General features: G+C 40.1%; 1 protein-coding gene and 1 long non-coding RNA gene across 2 annotated transcripts; one reads left to right on the top strand and one right to left on the bottom strand.

Annotated features, from left to right (window-relative positions):
• Nucleotides 1-503: 503 nt before the first annotated feature.
• s100p (S100 calcium binding protein P) lies at nucleotides 504-12,679 on the bottom strand. Its single transcript, XM_074668713.1, has 5 exons — nucleotides 12,570-12,679; nucleotides 7,595-7,702; nucleotides 3,978-4,148; nucleotides 2,785-2,980; nucleotides 504-963 (listed from the first exon to the last, which is right to left on the bottom strand). The coding sequence occupies exons 1-5, from the start codon at nucleotides 12,635-12,637 to the stop codon at nucleotides 679-681; spliced, it is 828 nt and encodes a 275-aa protein (XP_074524814.1). The 5' UTR covers nucleotides 12,638-12,679; the 3' UTR covers nucleotides 504-678.
• Nucleotides 1,129-2,823, top strand: LOC141789337 (uncharacterized). Its single transcript, XR_012598199.1, has 4 exons — nucleotides 1,129-1,173; nucleotides 1,248-1,313; nucleotides 1,384-1,469; nucleotides 2,745-2,823. It is a non-coding gene; the product is annotated as an uncharacterized LOC141789337 (long non-coding RNA).
• Nucleotides 12,680-20,343: the final 7,664 nt, after the last annotated feature.

The raw sequence follows: 20,343 nt of genomic DNA, 5'->3' as shown, positions 1-20,343 counted from the left end.
ATACACAGTAAAGCTAAGCAGGTCTTATTATAAGAGGTTACAAAGCCTTAAAAGGACTAACGGAACCAGTTATAAGTGTATAAAAAAATTAAAAAAAAGTTAATCCACTTTTGAAAGAATACATTCCAGACTTTTATGTCTTATGTGCTCTCTTAAAACCATGTTTTTATGCTACATTAGCAGAGCTGGAGGCAGTGGCATGTTAGTGAGCCAGGAGGAGGATTGTCACCTTTCAACAGATCTAGACCAATGATTTCCCCTTCCTTCAACTTTTTGTCAGTTAAGCTAAACTAGATAGCTGTTAGCTAGCGAGAGGGCTTATTTAACTCTCACTGAAAAAGTCTTTTACCTGTAAAATTTAGCCAAGCATCAGTAAAACACAGAGAGGAACTCAAAAACATGTTCTCACATTTGTACACAATGGTGACTGGCCAACAAAGTTAACGGAAATGATAATTTCATGGATTATTTCCCAGAATCGAACTTATGCTCATATGCTTTAAACATGGAGTCCAACCTGACTCAGTAAACTCCCCTGAATCTGCTTTGAGATTGTTCTTGAGTCCTGGTGTCCCAGCAGTGTCAGGCAGACTGTTTTCTTCACTATGTGTCTGTTTGCTTTGGACCCGACAAGCTGCTTTAGTTATCCACGCTGCGTCCACGTGACGAGAGCCTCTTTCACCTCTTAAGGCGGCTCAGTCTCTCACACATGATGGACAGAGACTGAGTCAGCTTCACCATGGCAATGATGATGGCTCCTCCAGCCAGGGTGCAGGTCGGCCAGAACAGGGAGTGGAAGACGGCGACACGACCGTAGATCTGAGTCAGGATGGCGCTGTCCATTTTGTCTGTGGGGTCCACAAAACACTGGATGGTGTGCTGAGACCTAAGGCGCTCCGAGATGTTCTGGACCACGGCGTGTGTGGCTGAGTAATCCTTACGGCACTTAGGTATGTAGAAGCACTGAGGGAGAGAAAGACAGTGAGGAATATCAATGCTTTTGGTTTAAAAATGGAACTACTTGTGAGGCCTGAAACCAAAAGGTTAAACAATCCCCTCTGTAGGTAGGGCCAGGTACGGTTTCCCATCTTTATAAGGCCAGGTGGGAGCAATCAGTGCCTCCCTTTGTCTGAATCCTGGTAGCAGTGTGGCAGGACTGCTTGTTGTGTGCAGGTAAGGGAAAGCTGGGGAGAAACTCTAAATAATGATATTCCAGTCTGAAACCTAATGTGTTGCTGTAAATCTAGATGATGGGAAGCCGTTTGCTGATGAATCTCAACTGTTAAGCACCTGGTAGACTTATGTACTGTAAGGTAGGCTATAAATGAGGATTTCATGTTTGTCATTACAGGCTGAACACTAATAATGCCATTCATTCTCTAGGAGTTCTGCTATCGCCTCCCCCCTTCCTGTTGAGCCAGAGTAGCCATCTTGTTGGTTTTCCTTAATCAGGGCCCAGATCAAGCCAGGTAATATAGCTAGGTATGGTAAAGTAGGAGGGTTATCAACCTCTGAGGTATTTTAGCTGTTTGATTATGATTTTCACTTTATATCTTCAGATTTAATTGCCAGACTGCTGTTTTGCCTTTGTCGTCCTTGTGTTGCAGTACTCTGCTTTGTTCTGCTTGGCTCAGTTTAGCCAGGCTTAGCTTTGGGCCTAAGCCAGTCCATTCAGACTGTTTGTTTGCTTGTTACGATACTGCACAAGATTTAGATATTTGCTTCTAGGCCAATCCATATCAGGATTCTAGTTTCTCAGAGTAGAGTATTTTTATATCGTCTGTGTATTTACAACCTGCATCTGTTGGAACACTTGATTTTCAGTCCACAACAAACCAGTGTAGCCTACGCTACCTTTTTGTAATACTGGACCAACTGATATTTTCATTGTTTTATTCTTTCCCTTAACAGAGGCACAAGCTGTGGGGAGTACCCGTGGGGTCCACCTAGTGGTGTGCAGTGTGGTAGGTCTGGTGGTGGTCACCTGGATGCAGTGGATATTTCACAGTGTAGGTTTGTAGTGAGTATTGCAGTGCCTAATTACAGTGGGTATCTACAGTGAGTTTGCAGTGAGTATTACAGTACCTAATTGCAGTAAGTATTTACAGTGTGGGTTTGTAGTGAGTATTACAGTACCTAATTGCAGTAAGTATTTACAGTGTGGGTTTGTAGTGAGTATTACAGTACCTAATTGCAGTAAGTATTTACAGTGTGGGTTTGCAGTGAGTATTACAGTACCTTATTGCAGTAAGTATTTACGGTGAGTTTGCAGTGATTATTACAGTACCTAATTACAGTGGGTATCTACAGTGTGGGTTTGCAGTGAGTATTACAGTGCCTGATTGCTGTAAGTATTTACAGTGTGGGTTTGCAGTGAGTATTACAGTGCCTGATTGCAGTAAGTATTTACAGTGCCTTATTGTAGTGATAATTCTGTGTGAGTTCATGAGGTGCTCACTGGGTGTTCTTGTGGGTTTACATAGGACCTCCCCATTGTAAGTACCATGTCTAGGTTTTGCAATTTAATTGAATTTCCTACTCTCTTTCTAATTAGCGAGCGTTTTTACTTATTTTATCAACTCTTTGGAAATAAATCATCGTTCATTGAGACATCAAATCATTGAGACCCTGTGTGTATCTAACAGTGTGTCTGGTCACATACTGTTTAAATATTCAATATGTGACCACCAGGGGTGCAGATTTCTCTCTCTAAACATCAACATTCCCTTTTTTTAAACACAAAGCCATTCAGGAATTATCAGCAGAGCCCTCGGCTGTGTTTACCTCAGGACTGCTGTCTTGCGTCTCCTCGTTGTGAAACAGTCGCACCACCTTCCCTGAGGAGTTGAGGCTGACGTAGACCTGCAGACAGGGGTAACGGGAACTCTTCCAGCACTCTGCTCCACAGCTGTACGAACAATTCACATCCCACACGATGGTGGAGTTCACAATGGTGCAGCTGGCTTCACCTGTCCACAAGCTGGGGAGAGATCGGTAAGTTTCAATACAAGCTTGAAACAGTTTTAGAGGATGAACGTCTGCTTTGTGAAACTGAACCAACCCATATAGTTGGGTCATTTTGGAGCGAAATGTGACAAAATAAACTACAAAATAAACCAAACAGAACAGTCAAAGTACATACTACATTCAAGTGAAGTAGGCAGTGTGCAGTGCCTACTACATAATACTTTCATACACAGTATGTAGTCGGTGAATTCAAAAACAGCCTGCAGTTTCCTTGTGACATCACACATATGTCTTTGCTCCAGTGGTTTCCATGATGATGATAAATCTCCATTCACTTAAATGGGAGCGAAATAAATGAGTCTTTTCATTTCCATTGGTCTGAAACTGCACAAAAATTTAATATAGCCCAAAAATATTGTGATATAGACCTGAAAACTCATTTCTACATAGTCCTTTTAAATGGGAAATTGTCAATCAACAAGGGTTGTTTACACATAAACATCCACTTGATTGACTTCAGATGTTATATCTGTGAACTTTAACTACATATTATTTAACTCATCATGAGCAGAGCTTCCATTTTAACCCTATAGAGACTCTGTAACAATACTGAAAAAATATGTCCCAAAAATGGCAAAAACTCCCCCCAAAACCCTAAAAAAAACACCAAAAGTGGCAGCCATCTTGAATTTGAAGATCAAAATAAGGTCAAATCATTATGTAACCCTGAAATATGTATTTCTCAACAAAAATAAGGTCTGAAAACATGTATTGTCCATCATTGTCGGTCGAGCCTTTAAAGAGATTATTTCCATGACAGCCATTTTGGATTTTGGCCTCTAAAAAATTTTCCCCGCCATTTTTAAAAAATATACCCTGGCTAAATTTGTTTTTTAGCCCTCCTAGATGACAAATCCATTGAAAAACGGACCTTTGCTCACTGCGGTCACGTTTTGCTCCAAAATGACTCAACCCATAAGTGACTGAGTGACCCAGTCACCTGTTCTGACCTGTCAGAGTAGGAGCGCAGGATTGTGATTCCCACAACGAAGTACATCATGACAGAGAGCAGCACCATGCTGAGGCCTAGAAGGATGGCTCTGTCCTCTCCTGCCCTCAGCGCCGTCACCGTCTTCCTCTTGTCCAGGACATCATAATCACGAATCGCTTGATAGATGGATCTGAGGGGAGATCAGCATCAAAGAAAGAGAATAAAATGTTTTTGAGAGTCCCAAATGATGTTTCTGATCATTTCCCATGACCCTCTTTGACCTTATTTCTTAGCCAACGATTTAAATCTTACTGTTAAAGATGAAAATGATTTTAAATTGGAAATAAATAAATTCAGTTGTCAAATCCAGTTTAACCTCAGGCTTTTGTCCAAGATTAAATCAGTTTTATCTTTTGACGGTTGGACTGTAACACTCTCTACATTGGTGTTAATCAGGCTTCTCTCACACGCTTACAGTTAGTCCAAAATGCTGCTGCTCGTCTCTTAACAGGCGCACCGAAACAAAACCACATCACCCGACCCTGGTGTCCCTCCATTGGCTCCCCATTTATTTTAGGATTCATTTCAGAATTTTATTTTATTTTATTTTTTCAGCTTTAACTGGATCAGCACCTCAGTACATGTGTGACCTGTTAAGTGTCTACACTCCCTCTCAGTCCTTGAGGTCTGCTGAGCATCTTCACCTCTGGTCCCAATAACCTGTTTAAAAACCTGAGATGATAAAGCCTTCTCCGTAGTGGCTCTATAATTATGGAACGATCAGCTGCTCAAAATAAAAACATCCCCCACCCTACCAACTTTTAAATTGCGTCTTCAAACTTATTTTTATTCTTTGGTTTTTAATTCAGCATGAGAGTTGTGTGATTTCTGTCCTTTTATGGCCTCAACCCCTGTGTTTTTATGGCCCTGACTGGCTTCTGTGTATTATTATATTTTAAATTATTAGTTTTATCGATGTTCTCATTTGATTTTTACTGTGCAGCACTTTGGTAAACTTGATTGTTTTCAAAGTGTGCTGTGTAAATGAAGTGGATTGGATTGGATGACTTGATGACTTTGTCGGCAGTTCTTTTCACAATGAGCTGAAATTGTGTTTTTAGTTCAGCAATGCTGGTTTATCATTACATAAAAGAAATACCTTCAGATTCAACAGCTTACATGTGGAGAGGGGTGACTGTTATGTTGGCTGGTTCACCACCAGGTGTCACTGAATCTCACTTACTGGCAATAAAAATGCTGAGTTGATGGGAATCTCTGAAACTTCTCTGCTTTACTTTTAGCCAGACATGTTTTTGTATAAATAAAACTGACTGAAGCAACAGAGTCATTCTGATGAAATATGAAACAGAGCTACTCAACCCTGGTAGATTTGAGCACTTCTTGTAAGATCATCTCTCTGGTTTTGTACTGACACATCAACAGTCTCTTTTTCAGATGGTTCTTAATTTTATATTAAGATGTTTCTCTGGTGTGAGGTGATATTTTGACTTCTTCAATTAATCCAAGTAAAACTTTTCAATCTCATTCATTTCTGTCTCAGTGCAGCCAATAAATATGATTTAAGCTATTTCAGTGCAAAATCAAAAAAGAGCAAATCAAACTGCGCATAGGCCTAATCTGTAAGTATAATATCAGATGAAATCTCAGCAGGTCTTAGAGTCCTTTTCACTGCTCACACATCAACTCAAGCAACAGCTATTCATCTGTTTCAACCAATGATTTTGCGTTTTTTTCTAATTGAAAAACAAACACACGCACAGTAAAGGGCACAAAAAAAAAATCTTTGTAAGCAGGACCACAGGTATTTATATGACTTTCTATGCTGAAAAAACACCATCAGGTTGTCTTTTGTGTTCCTGTAGTCTGAGGTTTCAACTTAAGAGTTTGGAAAAATTCATTTCTTTATTTCTTTATTTAATTTTCAGTTGGACTTTTTTATTGTGAGCATGGTTTGGTGCATACAATTTATGTGCTCATAGGTGTCAGGTACTCTGACAAATTTGATTGCACTGTGGTAAATATTCATTAATTAGTTTATTCATTTGTTTGTTTGTTTTACACAGAAGAGTATTAGGGCCACCCGTGAGAAAAATAAAGAAAAAAGTCGAAATGTTTAAAAAAAAAGTCTAAAAGTTGAGAAAAAAGTCGACATGTTTAAAAATAAAGTAAGAATTAAATGTTGAGAATAAAGTTGAAATAGGATGTCGAGAAAAAATTTGAAATGTCAAGAATAAAGTCGGAATATAATGTCGAGAATAAAGTTGAAATAGTATGTTGAGAAAAAAGTGGAAATGTCGAGAATAAAGTCGGAATATAATGTTGAGAATAAAGTTGAAATATGATGTCGAGACAAAAGTCTAAATGCTGAGAAAAAAGTCGAAATGTCGAGAAAAAAGTCGGAATATAATGTCGAGAATAAAGTTGAAATATGATGTTGAGAATAAAGTCTACATACAATGTCGAGCAAAAAAAAAATCAACATACAATGTCTAGAAAAAAGTTGATGTCTCCTTTGTTCCGTCCCAGTTCTTGATAAATCCAGTGAGGAGAACGACAGAGATGCATCCTGTAACATTATATGCCATTATATGTCAACTTTATTCTTGACATTTCAACTTTATTCCCGACATTTCGACTTTCTTCTCGACATTTCAACATTATTCTCGCCATTATATAACAACTTTAGTCTTGACATTTCGACTTTATTCTCAACATTTTGACTTTATTCCCGACATTTCGACTTCATTCTCGACATTTTGACTTTATTCCCGACATTTCAACTTTATTCTCGACATTTCAACTTTATTCTCGCCATTATATGCCAACTTTATTCTTGACATTTCGACTTTTTTCTCAAAGTGCATGATGAAAAAAAAAAATTCTGCCCCCTCTAATTTTATTTGTCTCACGGGTGGTTCTAATACTCTTCTGTAGTTTTATCTATTTTTTGTTTGTTTGTGATTATTTTACTGGTTCCTGTGGTTGCAAAGAAAATTGTTCAGCTTGTTTTCCATCAATAAGTTTGTGTGATGGAGCTGTGCAGTTTCTGTATTTTAGATTATATTTGGAAAAAAAGGGGTTTTCCCTTTTTCCATGTTAATTGCACTTTTAATAAATTTATCGTAGAAGTTAAGACACAAGCATATCCCATATTAATAAAATTTGGGATTTTAAGGGTTACATTGATGTAAAAGACAAAAAATGCTCTAAAACCAGTGTTACAGTATGTAGAAATGTAATGTAATGTAATAGAATGTAATGTAATAGAATGTAATAGAATAGAATAGAATAGAATAGAATAGAATAGAATAGAATAGAATATTCTTTATTGATCCCTCTTGGGGGAAAATTTTTTTGCCACAGCAGCTCACAAATAAAAGTGCAGTAATGCAATAACAATAAAGATAGAATATTGATAATAGAATATAAAATTAAAAAATTGAAGAAATAAAAAGAATATAAGAAGTATGGAAAAGTAGAAAAATATTACTATTTACATATCTATTTATTTATTAAGACTGTGTCTTAGCAGATTTACACAATGTTAAAGGGTTAAAGTTCCTTTTATTTATTTGTTGAAGCCATTGAGGGAAACTGCACTGACAGTCTTCATACCTGCGTTCACTTCTTCCATCTGCTGCTTTACTTCCCGCCCACAGAAACATCCTCTCTGAGGAATGAGGGAGTTGTAGTCCACCGCTGCTGCTGGGGGCAACGATCCAGCTGGAAAATAAACAGGAATTGTTATTTTTCAATATTGTACAATCACCACAGGATCAGACTTAAGCTGTAAGAAATATCTGTAAATTTGCAAACAATTCATTAATACCTTGATTTATTTATTTATTTTACATCGTGCTGAATAAAACAGAACCATGGAGTTCCTCACCCTATAACAGTTAGGAAGTGACTCTGTGGCTGTGTGTGTGTGTGTGTGTTTTCTCGCCTGTCTTGAGATAGAGCTGCTTTGTTTGATGACTGATGAACATGCTGACTGGCTGCATGCCTCGCTGTGTGTCTGTGGCTGTTATATTTGTCCAAACAGAGTTATCCACATTAACCGACGGAACATTCTAGTGGCAGACACATACGTGAAATGGCATGTGGTCGACCTGTCTTGAATACATAACGGTCATTCCTCCACAGTCTCAGACCTCCTGCACATGACAAACGTGCTGTCCTATAGAAGGTGACACTGTGAAGGTCAAACTGTCACTGACACACAACATGAAAACCAGCTTTGTGTGGTGATAAACATCACACTGAGTCTCTGATGTGTTCATCAGACAGTAAAACAGGAGTCAGTAAAAAAGACAAACACACCACACTCCCGAAGATCTTTTATCACAACCCAGCCATTAACGTGGAAATCAAGACAACAACCAGTGGATCAAACCTCCAGGGCCAAACGCGCTGCAACAGCTGAAATGACGTGCAAAAAGATAAACACCTCTCATATTTAGAAGCACTGCACGTTCAAAAGCAAATGCAACAGCTGTAACACGCTGCAAAGGAGACAAACTAGTGGTGGTAAACTGGATTATTTTTACTGAATCAAGTTCTAATGATTTACTCACCACAGTACATCAGGTTTATAGAGTCATTTAAGTCACTGAGTCAGTTACCCAGACAGTGCTCAGAAATCTTCATGTGCCTCAAGGTTAACACCGTTTTAGTCCCACACTAAACACATAGAAGTTCAGTATGGGCACACAAATAAAATAAAATGAAATAAAAACATTCAAATTTCACTTTTTTTCACTAATTACTTTGATAATTCAGATTATTTTTATTTTTGTTTTTTGGAATGAAAGGGCAGAACTAAACAGTGAGTTTCTAAGGAGTTCCACCTTTTTTTACATTTCTAACTGCAGCAGCAAAAAGTTGTGAGTCAGACACTGAAGTTATCATAGATGAGTGGACTGACTTTCCTCCCATGGCGTCACCTGGACTATCAGAGCAGAGCAGCACACTGCAAAAAACAGAAATCTGAACAACTGACTTTGTCTTATTTTCATTAGAAAATGTGTTTTTGACTTAATATGGGTCACATTTATCTGACCAGTCCAGAGAAATGTCTTATTTCAAATTATTTAAAGACTAAAAAAATAAGCTTTGAATTGCTTGGAACAAGTTAAAAAAAAATCTGCCAATGGAACACGAGAAAAGTTACTTGTACGAAGTCGTTATTCTAGTGTCAAGCAAATTTACGAGCAAATTTTTCTTATTTCATTGGCTGACTTTTGTTTTACTTTTAAATAGGGCTGTCATTTAATGCGTTAATTAGATAAATTAATTACACCACAAATTTACACATTATAAAAATGAACGCAGATTAATCTGGATCCCAAATCCGCGGGGCGTTCAAAATTTTCTTTGATCCAAGGCTTGAATTAAGTGTTTTGTACATAGTTCCTCACAGTTTTTAGCCTTTAGCCCTGGTTCTCCTGACCTCATAGAAGTATAGAAGTTCATATTGCAGTGAAAATTGAGTCCACATCGAGTAAAAATGTGAACAGAAGCAAAAAAACGTCCTAAAAATCAAATCAGCTTATCTCAGGTGCAGGACTGTGTAGATTTTGTAAAGATAGAACCATAAAACTTTTTTCATGTGTTCCTTATGCCTCAGGGTACCTAAAAATGTGTTGTGTATATTACCACCTTATTTTTTATTTTTTTTAATGTCTTTTAATGTAATTTTAATGTCCTGGAATTCAAACTCTTTATTTTGGGACCTTAAGCAGATATGAGATGAAAATGCGATTAATTAGATTAATTGATTACAAATCCTGTAATTAATTAGATTAATTGTTTTAATCCCCTGACAGAACTACTTTTAAACAATTAAGATCTGAGTTTTGTCTTTAAACAGCTTGAAACAAGACATTTTTTCTGGACTGATAAGTTGAATGTGGCTCATAACAAGTGTATCAAGACAATTTTAACTTAAATTACGACAAAGACACTTGATGAGATTTTAGTTTTTTGCAGTGCAGACCTTCAGCTCAAGTGAGGAAGTGTCTCACCCGGCGGTCAGAGAGCTCCGGTGTTTTTCAGTTCCTCCTCAAGAAGAAGCTAAGTTTAAGTTTTAAGTTTTTACTCTTTTTATGACATGGATTGGTAACTGTTGAATCTATCAAGTATTATCCATGGTTTTTTTCTAGAAAAAAATTGTTGAAATATAGATAAAAACTCTTTTTTTCATTACTAACCATTATGGTACAGTGTTGCCTCAAGGCAACCACCCCCCCATCAAAAGAAGATATTAATTTAAAAAAAGTATTTACCGTATTGACCTGACTACGGGACGATATTTCATTCTAGAAATCGTATTCTCATAAATGGGGTCATATTATTATCGAGGACTAGATTTTTAGGCTGAATTAATTACACATCTGTGCCAATAGATGGAGCTAAAGGACCTGTGACCTGTGACCCAATCGAGTGCCACAGTGCTATAGCAGGATGTGATGAAATATGGAGGAACGTGACTATCTAGAACAAAGGGGCTCAAAATCCAGGCAAGTGAGCAAACAACAGAGGTGAGGTTTTGATGCCAACTTTAAATTGATGGTAATCAACGCAGCAGAGTCAACAAACAACTGCCAAGTGGCCAAGATATGTGGTGTGACAGAGTGCCACAATCGAAAATGGCGAGCACAGAAAGAACGCCAAAAGAACGCCAACTCTATGAGAAAAGCTTTCCATGGTCCCAAGAGCGGACGCTTCAGAGAGATTGATGGTTAATGCAGTTCATTGCACTGTTGTTACCATCAATGATTTGCACTACTGTGTTTTTGTAGTCTAGAATTTGTTTTTCATACTGAATTAATGTTCATGAGTTAAAGTTAATCTTGACGAAATTGAATAGGACATGAATTTGATGGTTATAAAGTTATTTACATCATTAATGCAGTTCAGTCAGACAACTCACGTTTGAATTGTTTATTTAGCAGCAAATATATTTAATGTTTGGCGTCCAGGCTCCGGCCTCATCACCCCTCACAATAAATTTACATGGTGACATTGAGGAGTGATGAGCAAAACATAGTGAACATAATCCCCCCGGAGCCTGCAGGTGGTTGCTGGGGTGGTGGTGGGGGCAAAGAAACATGCAGCATTACAAACGCAGGGCAGCCAAGGCATTGACAGGCAGAGAGGGATGGGAGACTCCCAGTTTAAATAGTCCGCTCAATTGAGAGAATGTGATTGCAAGATGGTTATGACGTGTGAGACACGTGGTATGGGCATAGCAGTGCTGCTCGAGTTGACTGCCTGAACTAGCTTGCGGGCTCGCCCCATTTATTGAACATTTGAGGTTACTTATTTGTTGCTTATTCACTGAGTCATAACCTCAGATTTTAAGAAAGAGAACAGCTTTTTATTAAGTACTACAGAAATATTCCATGATCTTAAATAACATGAAATGTTATCTCTGTTGTGAGTTTTTCTAGAATAATTTCACAATAAAAAGTTGTTTTATGAGTAACCTAATTTGCTTTTATTTTCACAAAATGGTATTTGAAAAATATGGGTCGTCTTACAACCAGAGTCGTCCTGTAGTCAGGCCAATACGGTATTATTTATTCGATCTATTTTATGACAAAATAACACTTAATTTTTTTTTTTCTGGCTGGTATCACTATGCCTACCATGGAGGGATGTATCACCAGAAAGCACAAATATGTTTGCAATGCCATTTGAATTATTCTGATCAAACAAATGGTGAGACAGTTACAGAAATAACACTAGAGGTAAACATAGTGCTGGTGCTCTGTGGCAGAGCTGTAAGAATGACCTGAAGCATCAGACGGCTTTGACAGAACCACCTGGAGACTAAAGAAGCAGACGTAGCATGACACGGCTAAATATTGACTGAGGCACACTCTACTACTACACGCACACACACACACACACACACACACACACACACACACACAGTTATATTTTTAAAAAGGAGCCATGATTGATGGACCACCTGACCCACACTGGAGTCAATATTTACTTTTCCTGTGTGTAGGATAATGAACTGAGGTAAGCCGCCGGGTTTCTCATCCTGAGTGTTCAGACTTTGAGCCTTCGAGCTGTGCCGGGCTCTTAGCCGCGGCTTAGTCACAGCTTGACTGAGCTGAACGCTTCGGTGGTGATAAGATGGTGAGGGAAGGCAAATGTCAACACAGGTAGTGAAGGATCAGAGTTCAAGAGCAGCGGTTTGGCACCTGTGGGAGAGGGGGTGCACGAGGAGGGACAAAACATCTGAAGAGTGTTCAGTAGGCTGCTTGGTTCAGTCCAGACATAAAGCTCAATTTGTTTTCCATCCATCCATTCATCCATCCATCCATCCATCCATCCATCCATCCATCCATCCATCCATCCATCCATCCATCCACATACTCAATCTTCTTTCTCCCACTCTTCAAATCTTTGCAAACACACCGCTAAAAAGAAGCACTGGTTCAATGGCTCATCTTATTTGAAAGAAGTTAGTTTTATGTTTAAAATCTTTTCCAATGTGAAAGATCCTGAACACCAAACAATCTCACTTTCTATGATGTCTGAATGGCTGATGAGGTGAGGGAAAGGAACTCACCCAGTGTCTGATGATGGTGTTGAACAGGAGTCTATGGTCAGACTGTAGGAACAGCTGTCCCCGAGCATGGCACCTTGCTCATCTCAACACCTCCACCCATCGGTTTGAGCTGCTTTTAATCCTAAACTTTCACACGACTTCACAGCTAAAACTTCATGAAAAGATGTTTACTCGCAGTGTGTCCTTGTCTTCCATCACAAATGTTACATTTACCAGGAAAAAGAGTATCTACAAAAATCTTCAGCAACAGTTGTTGAAAAATTCAAAGCAGATGCAGCTTCTGACAAATTTTATGAATAGATTCTTTATCCACAGTAACCAGGGACAAAAAAAAGAAAAACTTGTTCATAATGATCCAGAGTCCAAAGGCAGTCCGCAAATAATAACACGCTGCTCTTTGTGGCTGAGATAAGCCTGGTAGCTTTGAGCTGCTCTTCTGTTTGAGGTGTCAGGTCTCTGTAACAGCAGTGGATCTGAGGTCAGCATCTGTATCTGATCCTGTGGACGTGGGAGGAGGCTGTGCCAGGTGGGAATGGTTTGAGAGTGTGACAGAGTCATTCAGGGTTTTTTCACATGAACATAAAACAAACAAACAAAAACTTCGAACAATGTAACATAAAAAACAGCCACAGGGGTTGTGTAGTGTTTCTGAAGCCAGCTTTAAACTCTTCAGATAAAGTTGATCATAAGCCCTGCTTCACCTGAGAAATTCAGTTAAAGGGCTCTAATTTTGTGGCGCAGCGCAGGGGGCGTTGTCTTAATTTCGTGCTGCGCACTGCCGTGCACTGCCAATTTGACAATTTGGTAGACTGTCTGCGCAGAGATGGGTGTGACGGCACGCCAGGGGGAGTTGACGGCGCACCAGGGGGAGGTGTCAGCAGATTCATGTTGGTGCAGTGACAATTTTGTGCCAAAAACAGCGCAGAAAGTGCGCTGAAAGCTCGCCAGCTCCAACCTGGTCTATTCTCGGCGCAAAGTGGAGCGCACCCTCCACAGCTGTAATTTGGTGACAGGCACATGTGCACACACGTCATCAAAGCCTCAGAGGCAGGTTTCCAGAGTGTCAGGCACATTTTAATGCAATAAACAATCACAGCAATCACTATTTAATGTAACCGTCTGAACCAGCATATACATTTGTATCTATATTAACTGTCCCGTCACATCTGATGTCAGATTAAAGCCGTTTGTCATAATGGAAAGTTAACCAGACGGCAGCTGGAAGTTTGATGCACATCTTACAATTAAACAATAAACAGCCTTAACATCTGATACTGAGTATATATCTGGCTTCTCTCATTTCATTTAATTCAAAGAAAAGAGGGAGAGAAAATACGAAGAAAAAAGAGACAAAATAAATGTATGTCACTCAGGATTTACCCGTGATTTCCCATATTTCTCTGTTTTAGTCTTTATTTTTAACCTGATCTAAAAAGATGGAGTACATTATTGTAAGGAGGATGAGGTGGAGACACTGGGAGAGTATACAGTATATCACCAAAGGTTCTGCTATTTGGCGATGACAAACCAGGAGTGCAGGTGGATCAAAAGTATTCTGAATGGATAAGCCAGCTGTGTAACTGTCTCTTCATTTTGTTCTCCTATTAATGACAAAGGAACAGATTACATCTGTCCTGGGAGCTGGCCCACACAGTGACGCACTTCGTGTCCTCCGATGCGCCCCGCTGTCCATTCTCCTGCTGCAGAGACAGCGGCTCTGACCGTCTCCCCTACTGGGTCTTTCCAGCATACTGTTTTTGCGGTGCTGGAGATCACTCAGACCAATCAGATGCTGCGCCTCGGCCGCAGGGCATTTAAAGGCGAGGAGAGACGCTCATTTGATTGGTGTAAACAGTGCTTGGCTGTGTTAAACCCACTCACGGCTTTTCCCCTCCCTCTCTGCCATTTGCGCAGAGGGAGGCGTGGACGCACAGCTCTGCGCTCCTCTGCGCCTTGACTGTACCTCTCTTGGCACTGCAGGAAACTTGCAAAGTGCGCCGGTCACGCCCTGTCCGCGTGGCAAAGGCCGGTGCGGGGCAGGTGTGCGCTTGCGCCTGGTCTACGAAATTAGAGCCCAAAGACTCTGTGAGGACGTGTCACTCCAGACAACTTTTCCCAGGATGCAAAGCAACAAGGTAGGTACAAAGAGCTGTTGTTTGAAAGGTAACAACAATCAAGCTTTGAACATAATTTGTAGTTGACTGTTCGGGGCCTGTATGCGAGTTTAGTCATTAAACAAGCAGGACCATTAGTCCTAACATTCTGTTATGGAACAGCCTATTTAGCTGCAGCGTTAGCCACATACACAACTGACATTAATCGCCCAGTTAACTTATTACACCATGACAGAGACACATGTGCAAATACGCCATAATTCAGGGGAACCTCCTGGAAAACCCCATCAAACAAATTCAAACTTCACATGCCTACCACTCATAAACAGCAATAAACGTGGAAATCTAACGATGTGACTGAGAGAAGAACAAGAAAAACATTTTTCAGAGGAAGGAATTGACATTTGATTACAAGAATGTACGAACAGCTGTTATCAGTGAGTCAATCAGGTAAACAAAGAGAAAGTTTAGCGATCTTGAACGGAGTAAATGGGTGTGGTGTTTTTACAAGCGCACAGTAGAAAACCTCAATAATAAAATCAGTAATATGAAAGCTGCTTTGAGGAACAATGCAGCAGCAATGCCCCAGTACTTCAATGAATAACTTGGTAACGCTTTATATTAAGGTCATGTAATAAGCACTAATAAGACCTTTGTAAATACTTATAAGATGCTTTTTAACATTATTTGTTTAAAAGACTATATAACTGCTTCATAATGTTTCATAAGGTCATTGTAATAGCTATTACAAGACAAATTAATCTATAAGCTATATGGGACCTAACCCTAACCCTCTTTGTTTTTTGTCTTCTGTTTTTGTCTCTCATGAGCCCTACCCCAGCCCTTCCCCTTAACCTAACCATTCGGGGCCCCATGCCTATACCTAACCTGTGGGGCCTCACGCCTAACCCTTACAATGACCAGAAGCACTGTAGGCTATTAGAACAAGATTTTCTTCTGCTAAAACATTGTTTTGTAATGTACTAGGCTCTGCTAAGGATCTGTTCATATACTCTAACAAAGTCCATGTAATTCATCTGACACATCATTTGGATAACATCCTCAGGTAACCGGGATACTGCTCCCCTATTGTCGGGTTATTCCACTTCGTGGACGTGCTGCAGGGGGGAGATCAGCCGTCCTGTACAAGTCGGGCCCAGCAGTGGCACCGGCCCAGAGGAAAGCACATCACCAGCCAACCAGTCGCCTCTGTCATTGTTGCTAAAGCAAAGGCTAAACGTAAAAAGAAGCCTGTCATCTGCTCTTACAATCCAAACAGGTGGGTTAATGTCGTGTACAGCACACAGTAGTCAATGACTGAGATCCTCTTCTTAGATCTACTGCCAGTCATTTAAAGCCCCCTTTAAAGCAGAATTATCTTAAATCATCAAAGTATAAGCACTTATTTTGAAGTTAAACAGTCCTTATGTTTTACTTCCATATACAGATGTTGTATAACCATTTTTCTCTATGTACTCAGAAAAAAAAGTGTTTTCAGCTTTATAATTTTGTGTGTACTGCATCTAAGTATCAATGTAACATTTTGTGATTACGATGACTCTCATGTTTTGCAGAACATTAACTAAAACAACCTTGTCGCCCTTTTTAGAAAAGGGAAGAAAAGTCAGGTGTAAGAGCAGAGGTGTAGCTGGATGCTCTTTGTTTACTGTGTTGCGTTATTCTTCTTCGTTGGATTTATTAGCAGTTGGCTGCAGGGCAGGACATGCAAACGGGATCAGGCTTTACCGATCCAGTACGTATCAAAGTGAACTAATTCAAACATGACTGCTGGTGAAAATAGGGCTAAAGGAACTTTTGTGTCTGAATGCTGTAAATGGATTCTTGTTCTCCTGTGAAAATCCAACCAGACCACAGAAACTGAGAAAACAGGTGTGGTTATAATAACCTTATGGTTCATTCATTCTCAGTGTCTGTAAGCTGCATTTCTTACACTGATAAATAATGATAAAAAGGCACATTTTTAACGTGCTGAACTTCCTACCACCTCTCTTTAGTGGATATGCCAGAATCTGGGTCTCAATGCCAGCGGTTATCTAATGCCTGGCTCCTGTGCTGGCAGTAGTCAGAAACACTTTCCCTTTGACCTTTAGAGGGATGACAGACATCTGAAGCAAGAGGTTTGTCTGTGTATGTATCTGTTTGTGTGTATGTGACTGAGGCTTTTTATGTGTCTGCACGAAAGACGGTTTCAAAGTGGATGAAATGCAGCATCAGAGGTAGCATCACATTAACACAGGGATCTCAAACTCGTGCCATGGAGGGCCAAGAGGCTGCAGGTTTTCTTTCCAACCAAAAATTCCACCAGCTGATTTCACTGACTAGTCCCTGCTTTCTGCCTAAATAGGACATATCATGCTGATCCCTGATTTAATACTTACATATAATATAATAAATTGGAAAACAAGACCTTTCACCCTCTGAATTTTCAAAAAAATGAGATATTGTATTTTTTCTGATATACTAGAACGAGATTTGATGCCTCTGAAAATAGGTCATTGCCATTTGGCCGCGAGATTTTGACCGTTGTGACAACACAAGGATCCTTTCTTTTTATTGGAGTAATCTGATAAAGCAGCTCCTCCTCTGTGATGTCAGTTAGTCACACAACCGCCACCGAGGGATACACCCACCAAAAGCCGAGTATAAATACAGCTCCCTACCAGCTCTGGCTAACTTGACTGAGTGCTGGATGCAGGGACTCTGCTCTGCAGAGCAGCTTGGCTTTACATGGTGAATTAGTAGTTAAAACACTGTAGTTTTAGCAGACGTGGTAATACTTGTGAGACTGTGATATTTGCATGCTTGTTCTGACATGCACTGTGAACCTGGACCACAATAATGCTGCGGCAATAACATAGTGAGGAACTGACGGTAGAGACGATCTTTAGACTGCACTTTCAGCATGATGGATAAAACAGACAGAGAAAAGTGAAGGAGCAGGATGGAGCCCTGTTATAGACATAGTTTATTGGTGAAGTCTGCCTATATTTCCACGTATAAACTATACATGTTACAGTACCGGTTTGACTCATCACACTGAAGCGTCCTGAGATGATCTGTGTCCAGGTGGATTTTCTTCCTCCTGAGCTGCAGAACCGTCCGGGTCTGACTCGGGGTCCAATACAAAAGGACGTATCCTACACTCTGCCATTTTATTAGTGCTATCAATGCCTTACAGTGAAGTTTTGGCAAACAGCAAACTCGCTCGGTCTGCCCCATCCAATATAGAGATTTTGTAAATACTGCCATGCTGCAAAAACCGCCCCCTGGCTCTACCCCCTCCGCCCCTCTGATAGAACAGACCAATCAGAGCACAAAGGGCTGTGACGTTGCGAGGTTACTGGAGGTCATTCTGGAAACGGAGCGTTTCAACAAGAATGGCCTAAACTGAGGATATTGAGAACGCTATTGTGGGGCAATGAAGGAACTAAATGACTTGTATTGAGGGCAGAAATGCTTTACAGGCATCCTAGTCTGGCATAGTGAAAAGGAGAAACAAGCATGATATGCCCCCTTTAAAGGTGAGGTAATCAGTAAAATCAGCTGGTGGAGTTTTTGGTTAGAAAGAAAACCTGCAGCCTCTTCACCCTCCATAGCACGAGTTTGAGATCCCTAATTTAACAAGAATATGAAATGGAAAAATCAATTGTGACCCCTCTCTGTTTGAGAGCCGTTGTGTGTCGTCTTCAGCTGACCTGACAGGAGACTTGAGCCTATACATGTTCTATAAAAAGCTTATGAGGTGGTTAGTGGACAGATATGTGTACATGCATTTATATATAGTGAGCTCTAATAAAAATCAATTCCTTGGATTTTTATTGTTGCTCCAAAGGTCATGGGCAGCACATCTTGTTCCTTTGACACAAGCAGAGGATTGTCCTGTTGTGGTCAACATCCTATCCCCCTGTCCTACCCTATATCCCCATACTGCATCTTTAGATATCAATGCCACATGCCAAACCTCCTAGATGCATTCACACACACTTGCACACACACATGTACACACACACACACACTTGCTGGCTCCATCTCAAGCAGTCCACGGGCTAAGCCACTTGTCTGTCTTTGACAACATAAATCAAACAGCTTTCCTGGAAGGTGGGGCGGTGCAGCGTGGTGAGGGCACAGGTGCAGCCATTCTCTGTGGCTCACAGACCCACTGGCATGCCTGACACACACACACATACACACACACATACACACACACACACACACACACACACACACACACACACACACACACACACACACACACACACACACACACACACACACAGTGTATCCCAGCAGTGATGTCATGGTTCAGTTTCTGAAAGGTTATTTGGTCGGTATGCGTTCGACCGTGTGTTGTCAGCAGTTGTCTTTTGCCACCTTACTGACGACAGAGCAGACAGTGAAAGTCTGACACAGCTGTTCAGCCTCCTCCAGGATCAAAGAGCTCACAGAGTAAAGCTGTAGTTAAGAACAATCAATTAAAGCCATGATATGACTGTGGTGAAACATCTAAAAATGCTGATTGAACTTCAATAGCTCTGTTTTGGACTTGAGACTATTCAAAAAGCTATAACACAACATCACATGAAACTGTTCCCTTAGCTCAAAAAGTAATTAATCTGTGTTTGGGAGGTTATTTCTTTGTTGTAACCATAGACTGTAAAAAAAATCAATGTTTGCTTTCTCGGCTCGGAGTGAGGTCTCCACAAAAACTGCTCCCCCTGGTGGCTGCAGTATAGGTTAAAAAATACGGCTTTCCAGCCATTCCAGATGGGCTGTGGTCAAACTTTAAAAAATTAATACACCTCGTAGAAAAGTTTCTTGTGTCCGATTGTTGTGGTGATTTGAAGTTATTATTTGGCTGTCTTGTATCCAGGTCCTCTTTTTTCTGAAAAGTTTCGTTTTCATTAGTTATTCGAGGTTAAAAACAAGGCTTTACGCAACGTTTAACGGTGATTGACAGCTGCCGTTCTTGTGTATTTTTTTCATGGATTGTAAAATATGTCGGGAGGTAGAGTCAAGAAGTGATTAGACTCTCGAAAGAAAAAAAATATATATTTATTTTTGTCACCCAGCTCCACTAAGATTCTCCCAGAATCCCTCAGCGTCTCTACTGTGCAGAATCTGGCTCCAAACTGCTACAATGGTGGCACCTGAGACGGCAGTATTTTGGCTTCAAAACCGTACAATGATAAATGGCGGAGCCACGCTGTCCACTCTATATACAGTTCCACTCTATATACTATAACATTATTATTGGTGATAAATCTGTTAATTTCTATTTGAAATGGTGTAACATTTGTAGTTACTGTTTAGCTGCTGTAGGCAGAATCTGGACTCATCACCACATGTTCAGGTCCCAGTGCACGAGTTTCTGATACCAGAGCAAAAAGGCCTGACAACCACTCTGACTGCATATCATTGTGTCTTGGCTGCGTTCGTCAACTTACACCGCCTGTGTGTTCAGTCCAACCCACACAGACCAAGGAGTTCCCACGCTTCCCACTCCATTGACAAGTCTCTCTTCATCCATGTTGGGCTGTAAAAGCTCAAACCTGTTGACTCCTGGTCTCCACTCATTATGTTGGTTCATCATTGTAGTCAAGCTAAATATAAACTGATTTTGACATGGTTTGTTTTATTTT

The sequence above is a fragment of the Halichoeres trimaculatus genome, unplaced genomic scaffold (assembly GCF_033239565.1).
Source record: "Halichoeres trimaculatus isolate MK-OKI-2021-1 unplaced genomic scaffold, fHalTri1.1 fHalTri1_scaffold_4, whole genome shotgun sequence".
Classification (NCBI taxonomy): domain Eukaryota; kingdom Metazoa; phylum Chordata; class Actinopteri; order Labriformes; family Labridae; genus Halichoeres; species Halichoeres trimaculatus.
Note: the sequence above shows the minus strand (reverse complement) of the source record. Positions and strands in the feature narration are given on the sequence as shown.

Coding starts and splice junctions, on each gene's coding strand:
- s100p (XM_074668713.1), bottom strand. CDS start 12,637: ATGCTCGGGGACAGCTGTTCCTACAGTCTGACCATAGACTCCTGTTCA. Junction 7,703..12,569: donor ACACCATCATCAGACACTGG/GTGAGTTCCTTT, acceptor TTTATTTTCCAG/CTGGATCGTTGCCCCCAGCA. Junction 2,981..3,977: donor CTGCGCTCCTACTCTGACAG/GTCAGAACAGGT, acceptor ATCTCTCCCCAG/CTTGTGGACAGGTGAAGCCA.